Source organism: Erpetoichthys calabaricus, chromosome 12, assembly GCF_900747795.2.
Source record: "Erpetoichthys calabaricus chromosome 12, fErpCal1.3, whole genome shotgun sequence".
Classification (NCBI taxonomy): domain Eukaryota; kingdom Metazoa; phylum Chordata; class Cladistia; order Polypteriformes; family Polypteridae; genus Erpetoichthys; species Erpetoichthys calabaricus.
Genome location: NC_041405.2, coordinates 22,127,657 through 22,148,163, shown reverse-complemented (window position 1 = coordinate 22,148,163; position 20,507 = coordinate 22,127,657). Strand labels below are relative to the sequence as shown.

Genomic DNA, 20,507 nt, shown 5'->3' with positions numbered 1-20,507 from the left:
ATATTGATATATATCACAGTAATGATGTATTTTATTATCTCTCATGTAATTTACAAACTTAAAAATGGAAGGTGAAAGGGCCTCATAAGTGGAATAGCCTAGGGCCTCTTTTCATATAAATCCGGCCCTGCGTATAGCTGCTGTTTGTTCCCATTACAGATAGATTCATTACCAATCAAATGACTTTTCCATCAATTGGTAGAATTCTTCAAATGTTTAACATTTCTTCTTGCTTCACTTTATCAAATGTCTTTGTGTAATCAGTGAAGCACACACACACATGTAAAGAAATGTACAGTATATGTGAGTATGTCTTTATATAAAGTGCCATGTTGGATGCACTGGCATCCCAGCCAGGATGGAGAGTGAATCCTTGCTTAGCCAGCAGGCCATAACAGAAGGACAACATGAGAGGAGGTGCCAGGCCAGGATCGTTATTGATTCCTATCTCAGTCACGATAAAAGAATAATGGATGGACAGAGAATGGCTGGGGATTCTGAACAGTTCACTCCCCAGTATAAGAGGCGGCAGTGCTCCTCTGGTTTGGCCCCAGTCTGGACACCTGTAGTGTTTTGAAGGGCGACGTTGTCGGGGGTCCTTGGGTGCTGCCGGGGGGATGTTGTCGGGAATACACCTCTCTGGTTTGGGTGGCTTCTGTATGACCTGGAACTGCTTCTGTTATACCGTAGCTCCGAAAGTACTCCTGAGTCTATCATGAAAGGAAGTGGTCTCGCTTCAAGGGCTGAGTCAGAGTCGGGAGGGCAGGGGGCAAAACTCAGCTGGAGGAGTGAAAGGAGACGTTGTGCTCCTTGGTGATTGTGCTGTGCACTTTGAATGCTGGAAAAAAGAAAGTATTGTGAATCAAGAACATTTATTTGCACCCAGGACTGTCTTGGTGTAATTGAGTCAGGGTGTTGGAAGCTTGGTGGTGCCCCTGGAGGTCATGTCATTTTATGTGAGTGCATATCCAATTAAATTCTTCTTATAAACATTGCATTTATTGTACGTTGTCCTTCCACAAATCCACACTGCACCTCTGAAATGTCAGTTCTGATCTTAACTTACCATCTGTTTAACATGACTCTTAAAGACATCTTTATAACATGACTCTTCAAACATATTGTTCATTGATTTTCACTTTCTAGTGTCTATTTTTTTTTTCTTTTAGTAAAGCAATAAATACTGACTTTATTAAGTCATTAGAATTTTTTCCACTGTTAATGTTTTTGTTAAGCAAATTAATCCAGTTTCACCAGCTGCCTCTTTCAGTTCTGCTGGTATCTAATCTGGTTTTGGATGCTTTCCATTTCTCCGTCTTCTTTTCAACATCACGTTCATGTTTGTGTTCTTTACACCTAGATGATCAGACTTTAATTGACTGAGCCAAGGCAGACCAGTTCCCAATGAGTTAATGGATGCTGAAATAATTCAAGGTGAGACTTCTTCTTCTTGTTCTGTAGCTATTCCCTATTCCTACAATAAAGTCTTCAACATGATTTTTAAGGCCAGGTGTCTTTTCTGATGCCAGCCCTCCCAAATTGTCTGGGTGATTTAAAGGAAATTAAAGTGAAAAATGAGGATTCAAAAGAAAACGTACACAAGGGTGAAAAAAACGCAACATGATGTTAAATAAATGAAAAAGTTGGAGCTCTTGTCTTCCTCAGTTGCAGGTCCAGAATGAATGCCAACCTCTGGTGGCCTCTGGGCTTTCATAAAGCAGTCCTGAAAGGGGCGGGGCTACGTTGGCACAAGTGTTTATGCAGGGGTCTGAACTGCAGTTCAAAAAAGGAGAAGATGTTACCAACAATGCCCATGCTCTTCTTGGGGTGGCATTGCTTATTTTGAAGATGTCCCCTAATCGCTTGTCGTTATCATTGAACATATTGAGGGAATGCCAATGGAGAAAGGTGATTAGACTAGAGTGATTATTAGAGGGAAATGTCTGCAGGATCATATGCAGAGAGCAGAGTAAAGAGTGGGGACAAGCTTCTTTTCAGGTGAAAAGGAATAAAAGAGCAAGGAATGAGGCTAGGAAGGAAGGTGGTCACACAGATAGATACCACATGACCTGAACACTGACTGGAGTAGCAAGTAAAACAAGATTGTTAGCAGGGAGGATTAAAGCAAGTCTGTACAGACTGGGATGTCATAAGACTGGTTGGTGAGTAGGCCAAGTCCCCAAATGCTTCTCGACACAAAGCCATTCGAAGACACGATTCTTGTGGAGAGCCTGAATTATTTTCATTTTTAAAGAGACTGATAGCAAGTCTTGTAAAGGTCACAGGTAGGCCAAATTGGATTCACTGTCTCTCAGTATTACAAGATCAGACCATATCTGTCAAAGCAGGCTGCACAACTCCTGGTCCAGTCTTTGATCTTGTCATGTCTGGACCACTCTAACTCGCTGCTGACAGGAGTACCTGCATTGGCACATCTGGTATTCAACCAGCCAAGGCGGGCACATGTCACTCCTCTTTTCAGATCACTCCCCGTGACACGTATTAAGTTCAAATCCTTGAAGCTTGCCTACAGAGTAGTCAACGAGTCAGCACCTATATATATGGAGACACTTGTGAGACCCTCTGCTCCTACTTGACCTCCCAAGTCTGCTGTTGAATGATGTCTGGTCATGCCATCTGTGCGTGTTATGAAATCTCAGTCCAGGCTCTTTTCATGTGCAGCTGCCCACCTCCATTTGAAATTCTGACACCCTCAATGCGTTTAAGACGCCTCTTGTTTGGTGAAGATCTGCCTAATTAGATTTTTAGAATCTAGGAACTGTAACTCGCTAGTATTTTGTTTCTGAGCTCTTCACTTGTGATTGTCAATTTTGTAACCTTGTCCTGTAACACTTGTTCCCAAACAGTCCTCCAGACAGATGTTTACTTGATTATGTTGACCTCCTTTGCAACTCGCTTTGCATAAAATGTAAATGTAACTGGATTCCATGTTTAGCCATGGAAGAGAATGGTACGTGGGACATTACTAGGTGTCACACATGTGTGCTTGTGAGACAGTTTATGGTCTCAAACATGTGTAAGTTCCTGCCAGACCAGGGTTGGCACTGCTCACTAATTCCTTTTCGTCTTCCCCTGCAGACCAGCCGACAAACCCTCCTCTTAAAGTCACTTCTGATCCTCAGAAGCCAGCCTATACCACTTCCTTTTCCGGTCTTCAGGAACGAGCCAACATCACTTACTCTTCCAGTCCTCAAGATCCCACCTCCAGGTCAGGACAGGTCAGGATGGGGAGCATGCACTGATACAGCACATTGCCGCTCCCACCACATGACAAAACAGCTTGGGATCCCAGTTGGCAAAACCCAGGCAAACATGCGGTTCAGTCCCACCCCCTGGAAACGATCCTCTATCTGCCACAGCCAGGTGTTACATGGGTGTCTCCTTGGCCTGGTCCAGCCACTTGGGTCCTCAACAATGAGGATCATGTGAAGCGGATCACCATCGGGGAATCGCGTCACATGGCCATAGTGCCATAACTGACGCTCCCTCACAGTGCAGGTAAAGTGCCTCATTCAGGACTCCATGAGCAACACAAAGTCAAACCAGCAGTACCTAAAGATTCTCTGAAGAGACACAGTACTGGAGGAGTCCAGTCTTCATCTCAGATCACTGGATAGTATCCATGTTTCGCAACCATCTAGCAAAACAGGAAGCACCAGGACTCTAAAGACATGGACCTTCATCCTTTTGTTGAGATATCGTGAGCGCCACACACCCTTTTCCAGCGACCTCATGACCCCCCCATGCTCTCTCAATCCGTCTACTGACTTCATAGGAAGAGTCACCAGAGATAAGAATGTCACTGCTGAGGTAAGCAACTTTCTCGACACCTCCACCTGATGTCATTTCTGGATCCCAGAATTCCATCATCCCATTACGTCACTTCCTGTTTATTAGCTATATATGGCAGCCATCTTTCATTTACTTCCGTTCTGTTTTGAGTTCATGTCTGTAAAAAACACATCAACCCCACCTTTTTTTTTTCAGGAATATGGGGTGGATCCCCAAACATTTTCTTTTGTTTCGTGTGTTCTTTTACACAGGACAGGCCAAGAGTTCTGAATCAGCAAGAGACACTCCGGCGCTCTGCGTGTCACGAATTAAAGTGAAATGTGTAGGTAATGGCTGGTCTCTTTGTCATTCGATAAAAATTTGAAAAGAACTGATCTGACATCCAACCTAAATTTATATTTAGTGGTGGGGAGTGGTTGGGGGAGTAGTATAAATCTAGCAAAATTAAAAGGAGGCACAATATTCATTTTAATAATATCAAAATGGATTCTAAAAGAGAGTGGGAGCTTAGACCACCTTACCGTTAGAGGCACTGGCATCACAGAGTCTGCAGCAGTAGTTGACAGAAGCCATGTCTGTGTGTAAGGAAGAGATGTCCGTTCCTATATATCTGAGCAGGGTGGACACAGATGGCCATGCTGACAGAGGTCACTATATTTTAAACAGTGGGCTTTGACCAGTTTATTTACTGTGCATGGGGGGTGTCGGAAGGGACATCACCGAAATAAAGGAGACTGTCATGTGTGTATAAGGACATTAAGTGTTGTGAACTGTGGTGGGAGTGAGAAGTTGAGAGTTACGGAGAGCAATAGCTTAACAGCTTGTGTGGAAGATGAATGTTCTCTTTGTTCCCTTGTACTAATCCTTGTCTAAGGAGTTAAGCAGAAGTAAGCTTTAAAAACATGCTTTGCTGAGCAAACAGAAAAATATTTGTCAAAAGGACTCAAGGTCTAAGCATTCCACACTGAGACTGCCTTATCACGTTTTCCCTTAGTTTACATCTGAACGCCATAACAAAGGAGCCAAAGAATCAAGTTGCACAAGGAGCATTGAAGGGGCTCAAGGATTGTGTATAATAAAGTGTTGACTGTTGCATTTTCATAATGAATATTAAATCACGCATTCTAGGGGTATAAAAACTTTGCCCCACCCAACAAACAGTGTTCAGAAGAGCCCTGACGCTGTCATGTAATATTGATTGCCTGCTTTTCTGAAACCTGCTCACTGTGACGATGAGAAAATAAAGCTGCTATATGACCACACCTGCTGTCTTGTCTAAGTGATCGTCCACACTTGAAAGAGAAAGTTGAACCTAATAATGGTGGTGCTGTGGAAGAAACATGCTTCACTCTTAGATCAGGAGTAAGAACGGCAAGCATTTTATGAAAAACTAGCTGTTCCCTGCGGCTCTGCCCGCGTAGTAGTGAAACAGAACAAACTTTAAAAATCATTAAACAGACAGGTATCGCTAGCTAACTGGAGGCAAGGTACGCACCAACACGTGGCCAGAGGTAGACTGACTTGAATGGAGGCTGGCACGTGACTGAGGAGGGCACCGCACCCCTCCCCTCGGCCCATTGCGTCTCTCTCGGATTCGCTCAAATAAATCGGTACCGCAAGCGAACTATGATATTTAATGTAATGCAATGAGAGAAGTCATAAAATCAACCGGAATGTTCAAGAAAATGATAGAAAAAAACCTGCTCTAAATCTGTGAAGTACAATACAATACAGTTTACAGTTTATTTTTGTATAGCCCAAAATCACACAGGAAGTGCCGCAATGGGCTTTAACAGGCCCTGCCTCTTGACAGCCCCCCAGCCTTGACTCTCTAAGAAGACAAGGAAAAACTCCCAAAAAAACCTAGTAGGGAAAAATGGAAGAAACCTTGGGAAAGGCAGTTCAAAGAGAGACCCCTTTCCAGGTAGGTTGGGCGTGCAGTGGGTGTCAAAAGAAGGGGGTCAATACAATACAATGCAGTTCACAGAACAGAACAATTCCTCAATATAGTAAGAAATAAAAAATATAAATTTTAGAAGTACAGAGCAGAATTTAACAGTAGATGATATATCCCATAATAAGATTTGGATTTGTATAGAGTCCTGGAGACCTCATCCTTCAAGCTGCCTCCCCCATTTGGCCATTCCACGGCTGAAACAGTGCTGGGCCAGCCAATCCGATGAAAGGACCCCTCTTTCCCACGATTCCCGCGATCCTCCATCTGGGATGACTTTTCCTTAGGCAGGCAAAACAACTTGGCAGGTGGGCCGTGGCACCAAGTGCCACATTTGAGTACCGAGATGAAAAACAGAATAAGTGAGGGTTAGTATACAATTATAACTGTCATGTTACTTATGTTTAAGTGCTAATGACTAACAACAGAGATGCAGTCTGTACAGTTAATCAGCAGCTCTAGTCAGGGTGTGCTAAACTGAAGTAGTGAGTCTTCAGCCGGGATTTAAAAGCTGAGACCGAGGGGGCATCTCTTATAGTAGCAGGCAGACCATTCCACAGTTTAGGGGCCCTGTAACTAAAAGCTCGACCTCCCACTGTTATTTTATTAATCCTTGGAATCATAAGCAGACCGGCATCTTGAGATCTTAATGTGCGCTCTGGTTTGTAAGTCATGATAAGTTCAGACAAGTAAGCCGGACCTCGACCATTTAATGCTTTATATGTTAAAAGAAGGATTTTGAAATCTGCCCTAAACTTAACCGGGAGCCAGTGTAAGGATTTAAGAACTGGAGTTATGTGTTCGTATTTTCTTGTTCTTGTAATAATTCTCGCAGCCGCATTTTGGATTAACTGGAGGCTGTATAAAGAACAGTTTGAACATCCAGTGAACACCGCACTGCAGTAGTCAATCCTACTAGAGATAAATGCACGAATTAGTTTCTCAGAATCCTGTTTATTTAAAAAGCGCCTTAATTTCCTAACATTTTTAAGATGGAAGAAACATGTTTTGGACAACTTTGTAATATGCGCTTTAAATGACATGCTAGAGTCAAAGATAACTCCTAGATTGCGGGCTGATTCAGTAAAATTGACTGGGATTCCCACTGAGTTAAATGATGACAAAATATTGTTGTGATCAGCATCATTCCCTCCAACAATTAACATCTCTGTTTTATCTGTATTTAAAGACAAGTAGTTCTTATTCATCCACTCTTTTAATTCACTAACACAACTAATTAAAGACAACATTGGAGAAACTTCATTTGATTTAAATGAAAGGTATAACTGGGTGTCATCTGCATTTGAGTGAAAATTAACATTATGTTTCCTAATGAGAGATCCCAGTGGAAGCATGTACAGTGAAAACAGTAAAGGTCCCAGTACTGAGCCCTGCGGGACACCATATTGAACTTCTGTGTATAATGATGGAGTACTGTCAGCACATTTCTGTACATATTGGAATCGATTTGATAAGTAAGAACTAAACCAAGTAGTTCTCTCATTCGCTAACTAAGCAGAGGTAAGTTATGCCCCAAGACTGGTGCATGAGTGAAGAGGACCCCCACCTCCCCTCCCCTCGGCCTGCTGCATGTCTTTCAGATTTGTGCAAATAAATTGGTACCACAAGTGAACTACGATGAGAGAGGCCACAAAATCAACCGGAATGTTCAAGCAAATTATAGAAAAAAACCTGATCTAAATCCGTTAAGTAGTTCTCTCGTGAAAAGCTGACAATCAGACAGATGTTGGATTTTATATATATATAGAGAGAGAGATAATAAGAAGAACCATGGAGGGATTCACACGTCATGAACATATCAATCCCATTTTGTGAATGTCACGGGATGTTTTCTGTAATGCAGCCCTAGTTGGCCCACGATATGTCCTGCACAAAGACCCTTCAAGTAAAACAGGGATGCTACACTTTGATCGATTAAATTACAAAATGTGTCCCTTGTCACTTAAAGGTGGGGGTCTTTGAGGAGGACAGCTAAATAACCTGATCAATAAAACCTGATAACATCAAAGCTCGGCCAAGCAGCTCGATCAAAGAGTTCAGAAAAGACTCCTGAAATGCAGCAGACGGTGGACAGGCGACCAGCCTCAAGTTTGGTTTTCTTCCACAGTGCATTCTGTTGTCCAGTCCTAATATGGCTTCTGTGTTCTTCTGTATTTGAATGTCAGTCATTTTCATTTTTTTTTTTACTAGAAATACTATCAAGGAGCTTTTTTTTTTTAACAATTTAGTAATGACGGTGTCTGGCCCCAACAACCCAGAAATGAGTTGCTCATATATGAAAATTAAATAAATGGCTGAAAGAAGATGGAAAAGTGACTGCTTTTTAAAATTTTGTTTCATTTTTAGCCGAGAGGAGCAAGGCTATAAATGAGAGTGACATTGATCCTGCTCTTAGTCCATGCGTATGTTTTATCTGTCTGAACTTTGATAACGCATTGTTTGTTCTTGAAGGGTAAGGAGCTGAACCATCAACTACAAAGTTTAAAGTTCTCTCAGTCTGTCCTGTCACCTTCACTATGTCTGACAAGGAGAGTTAAACTAAAGGAGCTCCAACTTTATAATTACACGTCTCTTGAGCGTGCTCTCGACGTGTACAGTGGTTTGCCATTGATTGTTTTATATGTGTATTACAAAGCCAATCTCTATGTTATGTTTACAATTAAGGTGCAGAAGATCAAAAGGTTACTCTCCTCCTGCTTAATTTGCTGTAGATTCACAATGAGTTTGCAAAACCAGCATTTGAAAAAATGTCAGAAAGCCTGTTTGTCAGGCATATATCAGGAAGTCCAAATCAGTTTCTACTAGATTTGATCGGTTAGTCAAGCAGGGGTGTCCAACTCCGGTCCTGGTGGGCCGCAGGTTTTCATTCTAACCCTTTTCCTAATCAGTGCTCAGTTTTCACTGCTAATTAATTTCTTTTCCCTTCATTTTAATAGCCCTGTTTTTAAGGATTCGGCCCTTGGAATTGATTTGTTTCTTCATTAAATGGCAGCTAAACGGAAATGAGATGTGAAACGAGCTAACAGATGACCAGGTAAACTGCAACATCAAACTCTGGCCAATGTCACTCCAACCAGTCTCTTAATAAGAAGCCAGTTCTTGCTGTTAATTAAAGCCATTACTGAATATCAGGACTTGTTGCTGCTCTCATTCTGCTGATTTTCTGTTTTTTCTAAGACCACCGTCAAGATGTTTTGGTGACCTGAGCAGACCAACGTGACCGAGACCTTCACCTTTCTTTATTTTCAGGTTAGCTGGTCATGTGGTGGCTTGTTTTGTGTCTCATTATTGTTTAAGGAAAAAGAAACAACTAAGGGGTCGGAGTCACGTCAATTAAAACAAAGGCAAAACAAGTTAATCAGCAGCAAAAATGGCTCACTAATTAAGAAGGTGGTTAGAAGGAAAACCTGCAGCCACTGCAGGCCACCAGGACCAGAGTCTGACACCCCTGGTAGTGTATACTGTGGTCGAAATAAGGCACTGCAGGCTCCCACAGGAACTTACTGGGGCACCAATCTGATCGTCCACGTTTAATACAGTCCAATAAACGAAACATAAAACAGGCACTTTGTGTGCCTCTGCAACTAATGATTAACAAAATTAGTAGGCCGATCTTTTCTGACAAGTTTTTCAGAGTTTTATCCTGTAATGCTGTTCTTCACTTCCCTCTCCCACTTGGACAGAGGCAGTAGTGCTGTAAGAATTATGTTTCTAGACTTCTCTAGCGCCTTCAACACAATCCAACCTCTGCTCCTTAGGGACAAGCTGACAGAGATGGGAGTTGATTCATACCTGGTGGCATGGATCGTGGACTATCTTAAAGACAGACCTCAGTATGTGCGTCTTGGGAACTGCAGGTCTGACATTGTGGTCAGCAACACGGGAGCGCCACAAGGGACTGTACTTTCTCCGGTCCTGTTCAGCCTATATACATCGGACTTCCAATACAACTCGGAGTCCTGCCATGTGCAAACGTTTGCTGATGACACTGCTATCATGGGCTGCATCAGGAGTGGGCAGGAGGAGGAGTATAGGGACCTAATCAATGAGTTTGTTAAATGGTGTGACTCAAACCACCTACAAAACCAAGGAGCTGGTGGTGGATTTTAGGAGGCCCAGACCCCTCATGGACCCCGTGATCATTAGAGGTAACTGTGTGCAGATGGTGCAGACCTATAAATACCTGGGAGTGCAGCTGGATGATAAATTAGACTGGACTGCCAATACTGATGCTCTGTGTAAGAAAGGACAGAGCCGGCTATACTTCCTTAGAAGGCTGGCGTCCTTCAACATCTGCAATAAGATGCTGCAGATGTTCTATCAGACAGTTGTGGCGAGCGCCCTCTTCTACCCGGTGGTGTGCTGGGGAGGCAGCATAAAGAAGAGGGACGCCTCACGCCTGGACAAACTGGTGAGGAAGGCAGGCTCTATTGTAGGCATGGAGCTGGACAGTTTGACATCTGTGGCAGAGCGACGGGCGCTGAGCAGGCTCCTATCAATTATGGAAAATCCACTGCATCCACTAAACAGTGTCATCTCCAGACAGAAGAGCAGCTTCAGCGACAGACTGAGGAGATTGTTCCTCCCCCAAACTATGCGATTCTTCAATTCCACCCGGGAGGGTAAACGTTAACATTATATAAAGTTATTGTCTGTTTTTACCTACATTATCATCAATCTTTAATTTAATATTGTTTTTTGTATCAGTAAGGTGCTGCTGGAGTATGTGAATTTCCCCTTGGGATTAATAAAGTATCTATCTATCTATCTATCTATCTATCTATCTATCTATCTATCTATCTATCTATCTATCTATCTATCTATCTATCTATCTATCTATCTATCTATCTATCTATCTTCACATGTGTCTTGGTGTGACTACTGAAGCTCCTCTCTGTGGGAAGTGCTACTCCAAAATGTGGTCTTCTGTGTGTGTGTTAATGTTCAGGCAGACTGCATTGAAGAGTAAAAGCTGTTCGGTGTCACTGGCATCCCTCTTAGGAGATCAAGCACAAAGGTTTTTATCATCTCTCGAGTAAGTGAAGAATTGTGACAGGAGCTAAATGTCAACTTCAAGTGTTCAACAGATTGACTTGTTGGACGCCATTTGAGCACTTTCAGAGCAAGACGTCCTGTCTGGGAGTCTACAGACATGTTACCTCAAAACCATTCTACACAACCTCAATGACGTTTGGACCATTTATTAAAATTCTAAATATATTTAAAGAGATTTGCATTCCCTACTAGGCTATTTTTTTGTGCTCCAACTTCAGTACATCCGGAGGAGCCCGTCAGTGTAACCCGATGAGGATTCTTTGGTTTTACTGTCCAACTTGAGAAGAAGCAGACTTCAGAACACAGAACTCCAAATGTTTATGGGGATTTCATGGAACATAAAACATTTTATAGAAAGTTCTAATTTAGATTGTTCAGTAAAAGAAAATATAATTCCATCCATCCATCCTCTTCCGCTTATCCGAGGTCGGGTCGCGGGGGCAGCTGCTTGAGCAGAGATGCCCAGACTTCCCTCTCCCCGGCCACTTCTTCTAGCTCTTCCGGGAGAATCCCGAGGCGACCCAGGCCAGCCGAGAGACATAGTCCCTCCAGCGTGTCCTGGGTCTTCCCCTGGGCCTCCTCCCGGTTAGACGTGCCCGGAACACCTCACCAGGGAGGCGTCCAGGAGGCATCCTGATCAGATGCCCGAGCCACCTCATCTGACTCCTCTCGATGTGGAGGGGCAGATGCTCTACTCTGAGCCCCTCCCGGATGACTGAGCTTCTCACCCTATCTTTAAGGGAAAGCCCAGTCACCCTGCGGAGGAAACTCATTTCAGCAGCTTGTATTCGCGATCTCGTTCTTTCGGTCACTACCCATAGCTCATGACCATAGGTGAGGGTAGGAACATAGATCGACTGGTAAATTGAGAGCTTCGTCTTGCGGCTCAGCTCCTTTTTCACCACGACAGACCGATGCAGAGCCCGCATTACTGCGGACGCCGCACCGATCCGCCTGTCGATTTCACGCTCCATTCTTAACTCACTCGTGAACAAGACCCCGAGATACTTGAACTCCTCCACTTGAGGCAGGATCTCGCTCCCAACCCTGAGAGGGCACTCCACCCTTTTCCGGCTGAGGACCATGGTCTCGGATTTGGAGGTGCTGATTCCCATTGAACGCTATAATTCATTGAACGCTATTCCTTCAGTGTTCGTTAAACTAAAAGAGGGTATGTTACAGTTTTTCTTTACCACTGTGTCTTTTATTAAAATCATTGTTATTAAGCAATATAAACTTCAAAGGAAAATATTGTAATACAATTTATTGAAATAACCCTGAGTAGGAACTATACCAAGGAAAGGGTAAAAGAAATTGCATATTCAAAGATTATACAAACAGGCAGCACTAGAATTAGAGCAGAAGGTCTTTCTTTTCCTGTTCCCCCAAAACAAACAGAATTGCAGTTTAAAGTTTTGAATGAGTCATAGTCTTTTAATGACCTCTTGAGATTGGAATTTAATGTAACTGTAATAATTGGTTTTATTGTAATGATATAGAAACTACAAATCATGTTTCAGGCTCCTATACTTTAGTAGAAAGTTTTGGTGTTCTGTAAACAACCGACTTTGTGCAGAAAATCTAATCCTACCTACTTACCTGCCAGTTACAGGACATTATTTTTGGTGTGTTTATAAAGGTCATTATCAAATTTCTAACTTTAGGTAAATACTTTAAACACAAATTCAGATTTTTAAAATTTCATATAATCATTACTTTTTATGAATTCGCATTATTTTTAATTCCAAAAAAATTCTGAAACCTAATCAAGTCCTGGCATTTTCATGTTTTGAAGACTTTTAATTCAACTTAGATCCCGTCTTTTCAATTATTTGTATTATTTTCAAAGTTTAATATACTGTATTTTCTTAAACGACATATATTTTAATTATGTATATACTATACGTTTAATGATTTCGATATACAGTACGTAATTCAGATTACATCGTTAATAAAGATTGACTAAATAAAACACAGAACGCAGAATTCTGTGACATTAGTGCCGCCAGAAGTGCGGACAGTTTAGTCGACGGACCGGAGGTGAGGCGCATGCGTGATTCTTGTGCGTCTCTCGGCTTTTACCCAGATAAAGTAACCCGTTCTTCACAAAATCTAAGTGTAGGCTTCACTGAGATGTCTGCGTCTTTGATCCGGAAAGGCCTGGATCTGTTCAGCGATGATATAAAAGGTAAAAAGAGATTCAGCATATACATATCGATTTAATAACAATGACAATGAGTATTACACCGGCGTGCGAGTTCAACTTTAAAGTGAGATATATTGTTTTCGGAACTGCGGCATTTGCATCATTGAATGGATGAGAATAATTGCAGATATAATTGAGGTAAATACATATTTATACAGGTAATTTATTTGAACACAGGAGCTTCATAATATTGTATCTGTCGCGTAAATATATACACGCAGCATTGCTAAGCATGGCTGGCGCATGCGCATGTTCCGAGTTCTCCCTTTGTTGAGTTTGCACGTGCTCTCCGGTTGCTTCAGTTTCTACCATCAATCCAACGACATACAGGACAAGTGGACTGGTATTGCTAAATTTGTCCTAGTGTGGGTTTGGTGTGTACGTGTGTGTTTGTTTTCACACTGTGATGGACTTGCACCCCGTCCAAGGATTGTCCTTGCCATGCGCCTTGTACTTCCGGGTTCCCCGTCACCCACCTCAGGATTAGAAAATGGTATGGCATGGTATTATTGAGCAGGTAGATGGCACTCGAGTGACAAGACGCATATTTCATACTCCAGACAAAAGCACTGGCCGAGTAATAAATGTCTGAATGTCAACAAAAAAGTCAAAGAAGATTGTATTTGTCATGTGTATATAGGACCTTGATATTCTGACTTTCATATGCTAATCAGCCTGCAACGTGGCGCCATACTCAGTGAGTTGCACTAACTTACTTTAAATGGTACAGACTTACTTAAAATATATAATCAGTTATTGGTGGGGGACATAAAGCAGCAGGTGGATATTGTCAATGAAATGACAGTTGGAAAGCTGAGGCATTCAATCGCTGGAAAACTGTCAATGCAGAACTCTGTGTTGCTCCCTCCCTCATTGTTCTGAGAAAGAATATAAACATAGTGCCTGAATGTCCACCGACAGAGCAAATTATTAGGAATACCGGTGAACCTGCTTATCCATGCAATGATCAAGCAACAAGAACTGAATAAAAGTTACAGGTAAACATTTAGTTTTAATTGCTTTGGAGTTTAGTAAGTTTAGTACAGATGTTTTTACATATAGGCAGGGTGGTAGCGGAGAGGTGGCATTCCTGGCTTGGAGCACCAGGGTTTGCATGGCCGTTGTGTGTTCTGCCTGAGTATTTCTGGATGGATTGGTATCAGTGAGTGCGCTTGAGTTTGTACGATTACCTGCTTTAACTGCAAACACTAGAAACGTGTCACCAATACTTCTCAGTTAATAAACTACATTTAGACCTTCATGTGATGTGGAGTAAATAACACCCACCCCCTTTTTACATGCCCAAACTTAGCCCCCTGTGATTTGTGGAAGAAACCACCACATCACACTGTTCAAAATATCTGTAGGAAATAACTGAATTAAAACTAAGCTGATACTTTATTTATGGGAATTTGCTACTGGATTGCACACAGCACCCTGTTGCAACTGAGACCTGCAAAGGACCACCGTAATGTCCATCACATTTGCTTCTTGCCTTACTGGGCTGATGAACTACGCCATTCAGCACATGAGGGATTAAATGTATAAGAAAATAGGTTTTGTTCTTGTCACTTGAGTGCTTAAGCTCTTTTATACTAGTAGTCACTACATGGCCACAGTACACACGTGCACAATATTGTCATTGTCACCAGCCCCAGCCGGAAAACTCTTTGCGACATAACAATTATTGTGAAATAAAGCGATGACTTTTTTTTTTGAGTTTCAGGAATAAGCTGTTGTATTTCTGGAGGGTGAAATTAACATTTTCACACACCTCAGGATTGCACATTGATTACGTTACACACCAAGCAAATGGAATAAAAAGTGTCAAGCATTAGAATTTTCCAATCATTTGTGCTGTTGTTCTCTTGCATAATTTATGAAAAGTTCTGTCTGCATTCACCGTAAACAAAAAAAAGATAATAAAAATAACAGTCTGGAATACAACAGTATCTGTGTTTTAATGACACCTAATGCTTATAACAAATTTTTCTTCCTTCCGCAGATGAAACAAAGACAGAAAGACAGAAGAAGAAGAAAAAAGCAGGAGCTGAAGTAATGGAGCAGATTAGCTCCAACAGGATTGGGGTCAAGCGGCAAGTAAGGAGAATACGAGGCATGGTTGGCAAGAAGAAGAATCAGGCCACCGTGAAGAGCAAAGTTGTTAAGTCGGCTGTCGGTATGTGTTCCAGACAAAATGCAAAACTGGCATGATAGGGCAAGGATGGTATTAACACTAAGATTGGAATGCCTGCTAATGTTGCCCTCATTTTTCCCTGTTAGGGAAATCTACTGCATTGACTTAGTTCTAATATATTGATATATATATATATATAAATACTATATTGCAAAAAGTATTGATACACCTGCCTTTACACAGGGATCTGCACTGGCAATCGGAAGGTTGCCGGTTCAAATCCCATAAATGCCAATAAGGACTCTGCTCTGTTGGGCCCTTGAACAAGGCCCTTAACCTGCAATTGCTGAGCGCTTTGAGTAGTGAGAAAAGCGCTATATATAGAATTATTATTAATACATAATCCCCGTCCTCCAAACTTTGCCCATGGCACAATGCAGTCAGACAAGTACCGTTCTCCTGGCAACCGTCAAACCCAGACTCGTCCATCAGATTGCCTGATTCGTCACTCCAGAGGACATGTCTGCACTGCTTCAGAGTCCAGTGGTGCTGTGCTTTATACCACTGCATCCGACGCTTTGCACTTGGTGATGTAAGGCTTGCATACAGCTGCTCGGCAATGGAAACCCATTCCATGAGGCTATGTGCGCATTGTTCTTGAGCTAATCTGGAGGCCACATGAAGTTTGGAGGTCTGTAGCTATTGACCCTGAAGAAAGTTGGCGACTTCTGCACACCTCAGCATGCGCTGTCCCTGCTCTGTGATTTTACATGGCCTACCATTTCATAGCTGAATTGCTGTTGTTCCCAGTTGCTTCCATTTTGTTATAATACCACTAACAGTTGACAGTGGAATATTTAGTAGCAAGGAAATTTCACGAATATTGAACAAGTGGCATCCTATTACGGTACCACGCTTGAATTTACTGAGCTCCTGAGAGCGACCCATTCTTTCACAAATGTTTGTAGAAGCCGTCTGCATATCTAGGTGTTTGTGGCCATGGAAGTGATTGGAACACCAGGTAATTCAATGATTTGGAGGGGGGGTCCCAATACGTTTAGCTATATTTTAAATATACACTATATTGCCAATCTAATAAAATATATAATATATAAATGTAATATATATATAAATTTTGAAACTATTTTGTAGCATTTTGTACATTAAACAATAAATCTTTGTATGTTGGGTTTTGGGTGCACCAAAGAACAGGCTAGTGTTTTTTCAAGATTTTTACTGATTAACATTTGTTTTTTCTTCTAGAGGAATATAAGAAAAGAGCAAACAACAGTCATCTAGAAAAAAACCTGAAGTATATGCTGTATACAAGGTTTTCCCCTGACTGTTCCATAACAGAGAAGGTGAGACAGAAGTTTAAATAAATAAAGATCTGTTTCATTTTGTAGATGACCTTTTAGACAGAAACTTTTGTGATAAAAATTATGGTTTGCCTCATCATCCATACAGTCATAGTTTAGTAACACACACGAGCTACTAAAATATTCTTCAGCTCTAATCTGGGCCCCAGTGCTAAGACTACTGATTTTCATTCTCATTTCTAAATTGAGCGTTATTTTATAAATAAGATCTTTTTTATTTAGATATTATTGTTGTTTGTGGTTGTCACTATTAAAAATCCTAACTATAAAATTGAATAGTTTAACAAAAATTGAGTGCAAAAATGTCAGAGAAGAGTGAACACTTTTTATTGCCATGGTGTTTCAGTATTTTTTTCTTTTTTTGCCTCATTACCGGTGTAGTGTCACATGAGCATGGCACTAAGGGTGCAAAGGCACACTGGCCAAATCTGGGCATACACTTTCTTTAAAATGTTGGTTTTTGTCAGGAAATACAATAAAGTTTGTGTAGAAGTCCCCCGGACAAACTGACCTTACTTTGATTTTTTTCACATGCAGAAATTTCTCAAGATAATAAAGTTGATCGATTATTAAAGGAATATATCGCCCAAAAAGAAATATATATATATATATATATGTTATTTAAACACTACGTTATTTGTAGTAATATCTGAAGAATATCTCAAATTTTCATTGAAATGGAAGTAACAAAGTTTCTTACAATGGGCTTCATTGGGGCCAGCACTGAAGAACAGAAAATGATATTAAGAGATCTCTCTATTATAAAAAAAAAAATCTTGGAAGGAGACGGGACGTAATTTTCTTGGAAAGACACTTATACGTCCCGAGAGAAAGAGATTCAACTACGCGTGGGGCCGAAAATAAAGGACAAAGAGTAGATAACAAAGTAGAACGTTGTAAAGATTTCAAAAACGTTGGCATGGTACACATGCACAGCAGGTTAGAGATAATGGAAGTACGAAAATTCAAAAGTCAAAAAAATGATAATAAAGATCGCATTAGCACAAACAAATGGAAATTCCATCCATCCATCCATTTCCCAACCCGCTGAATCCGAACACAGGGCCACGGGGGTCTGCTGGAGCCAATCCCAGCCGACACAGGGCACAAGGCAGGGAACCAATCCTGGGCAGGGTGCCAACCCACCGCAGGACACACACAAACACACCCACACACCAAGCACACACTAGGGCCAATTTAGAATTGCCAATCCACCTAACCTGCATGTCTTTGGACTGTGGGAGGAAACCGGAGCGCCCGGAGGAAACCCACGCAGACACGGGGAGAACATGCAAACTCCACGCAGGGTGGACCCGGGAAGCGAACCCGGGTCTCCTAACTGCGAGGCAGCAGCGCTACCACTGTGCCACCGTGCCGCCCCAAATGGAAATTATTACATGAAATAATTGAACGGCAAAAAGAGATTGAATATATTGTTTGGATTTAAACTTTAAATATTTCTTGACAATGTGAAAGAAAAAGGCCAGTTAACATTTTTGAAATAACAGACATCTCCAGAGTTTGTCAAAATTTCTAGTAGCTGTTTGCCATAAAACTGAGTGAGATTTTCAGCAGGGCTTTGGGTGAGTGATGAGAGGAGTGTCAGAAGATGGCATGAGCAGGAGAAGTCGGGTTTCAGACTGTTTGTTATGTAGAGGAGTTTGAGAGAGCAGCTAAAAATTTTTGGAAACTGGCACAAAGACAGTCTGGTTATGCTATGCTGAATTGCGGTATGTCTGTTACTGCTCTCTGTGTTATTTCTGTCAGAAAGTTCTGTTTGTAATAAACCGGCAATGATGAAAAGGAAGGGTTAACTGTTTTTCTGGATGGATTTATTGTTTTGAAATCATATTTTAAAGGTAGAGTGTATTTTTATCTAATACTACATATCAGAATTTCGGAAAACATCATTATGGCTAACTGTATCTGTCTTTTGATTTTTAAGGTTATACACCAGAATTATGGCAGAAAATCCCGTGATCAACCTAGTCAAAAGAAGGAAAACAAATCTGAGAAGTCTATATTCACAGAAGCAGATTTCCAGCATTTCCAGAAGGATTACTTTGGACGTCAAGTGGAGAGGAAATGAGATTTTACAAGACACTACTTGAAAAGGCGCCTTTGCTGCTTTTTGAGGGTTAATGTGTAACAAATGAATTCAGCCTGAATGTTTTGGAATGGACTTATTTCTCTTCCAGAGAGAGAGATCAACATTTGGAGAAATTCAAAAATGAATATGTGCCAAGGTATAAATCTGTTACTATTCAGGCCTGAAGAGAGATGGCAGAAAACCACGAGGGCCAGTTGTGCTCTAGTGAAATGTGCAGAATGTAATGTACTGAAGTTAATAACTGCCACCCACTGTGAATGTCTTCTTTCACTTTTTATTGTCTTGGTAAAGTCAACATACTTTACGTTATGATCATTGTTAGGGGGGAAAAAAAAATGAACGAAGAGATTTGGTATCATTTCAGTAATGAATTGCATTGGTATAATTTCATTTTGTAAATTACTGGGCAACCTTTTTTGGGTACTGGCAATAAGCAGAAGGAAATACTAAACTTTTATTCATATAAAAATAATAGTAATAATGTAATAGAATTGGTTTACACTGCCTGCAAGGATGATCCAGCCGTCTACAGTGCACATATGTTTTGAAAAAAATCTGCATTTCAGAAAGATGAATTTTTAATTTATAAAGACAATAAAACAATTCCTAAAATCAAACAAACCTTTTACAGACATTCTTGCTACTGCCTAGTAAAACCTGGATACATTATTAGATAAAATGTATATACACTCATAGGTTGATTTTTTTTTTTTCGTTGAAGATTGGCTGCTGTCAATTCTTTATTACATCATTTATATTAACCATTACTTCATTATCTTTAACATGTGTACTGTAGTATGGCTGACTCTTCATGATTTGTGTACTTATTTATCTAAAATAAATGAATTTATAATATATTCTGCTTTGATTTATTTATTTACTTGGAAGCCTGTGTGGGAAACAATCTCATTTAGTTTATACATAAAAAATTGCTTCCTTGTTACTTTGTTTTTCCATTCATTTGTACATCAGTTTAAAGTTGACCTTCTGTGCAAATCAGTCAGTTTTAGAATTTGCAACTTCAACAATAATAACTTGGAGAACATTAATGAGATACTGTGAAAGATAAAAATGTTCAAGTTTACACAAATTCTGCATCTTTCATTCTTGTTTCCTCAGACATCACCAATGCAGCACGCATATATCTAGGATGTGGAAGGAAAGCCCATACAGACACGTCACAAAGAATTGGATTGGTTTCTTTCTTGTCTCCCTCCCATAAAGGCTATTGTCACACTAAAGTATTGGTCTGATATTGCACCTTTACTCTTCTCTCGGCCATTCAGTTTTTGTAGACTTTCTAAGGTGATTATTGGCCTCACGGTGGCTTACGTCACATGTCTACTGCTTGCTCAGATGACACATTTTGACTCCATTTCTAGGAAATGTGGTGCAATTCTGTTTCTTGATTACTGATTTACTGGTGCTTAGAGGAGATCCTAATGCTGAATATGCTTTTGAACTTGATTCCTAATTTATCCTCTTAGAGTTTTCTTTGGTTTTTGTTATAATATCTCTCCTTCACATTTACCATGTGACCAATGATTCCTTTGGGAATCTTGACTTTTTATCCATAAAATGTGATTTTTGACAGTTCAGTCTTCCTTACTGCATTTTTTTTAATGCTTAAGCAAACAAATGTTTCACTTTCAGATGTTTTAATGTCTTGACATATACATAATTTGGCCTTTAAAGTGTGTCTACAAATTATTTTTAATCAACAGAATTTGAAAAACTTGACCGTGTCTGAATACTTTTGCAAGGCATTGTACAAGGGAGTGTGCAAGATAGTAGAAACACCCATCAATGCAGTAGTACCAGAAAGTATTCTG

The 20,507-nt window shown here is 40.8% G+C and overlaps 1 protein-coding gene across 1 annotated transcript; it reads left to right on the top strand.

Moving 5' to 3' along the window:
* Nucleotides 1-12,854: 12,854 nt before the first annotated feature.
* rps19bp1 (ribosomal protein S19 binding protein 1) lies at nt 12,855-19,529 on the top strand. Its single transcript, XM_028815217.2, has 4 exons — nt 12,855-13,031; nt 15,055-15,228; nt 16,450-16,547; nt 18,511-19,529. Exons 1-4 carry the CDS (start codon nt 12,893-12,895, stop codon nt 18,652-18,654), a joined length of 555 nt encoding a protein of 184 aa, XP_028671050.1. The 5' UTR covers nt 12,855-12,892; the 3' UTR covers nt 18,655-19,529.
* The last annotated feature ends 978 nt before the right edge of the window (nt 19,530-20,507 follow it).

Coding starts and splice junctions, on each gene's coding strand:
- rps19bp1 (XM_028815217.2), top strand. CDS start 12,893: ATGCGTGATTCTTGTGCGTCTCTCGGCTTTTACCCAGATAAAGTAACC. Junction 13,032..15,054: donor GTTCAGCGATGATATAAAAG/GTAAAAAGAGAT, acceptor TTCCTTCCGCAG/ATGAAACAAAGACAGAAAGA. Junction 15,229..16,449: donor AGTTGTTAAGTCGGCTGTCG/GTATGTGTTCCA, acceptor TTTTTCTTCTAG/AGGAATATAAGAAAAGAGCA.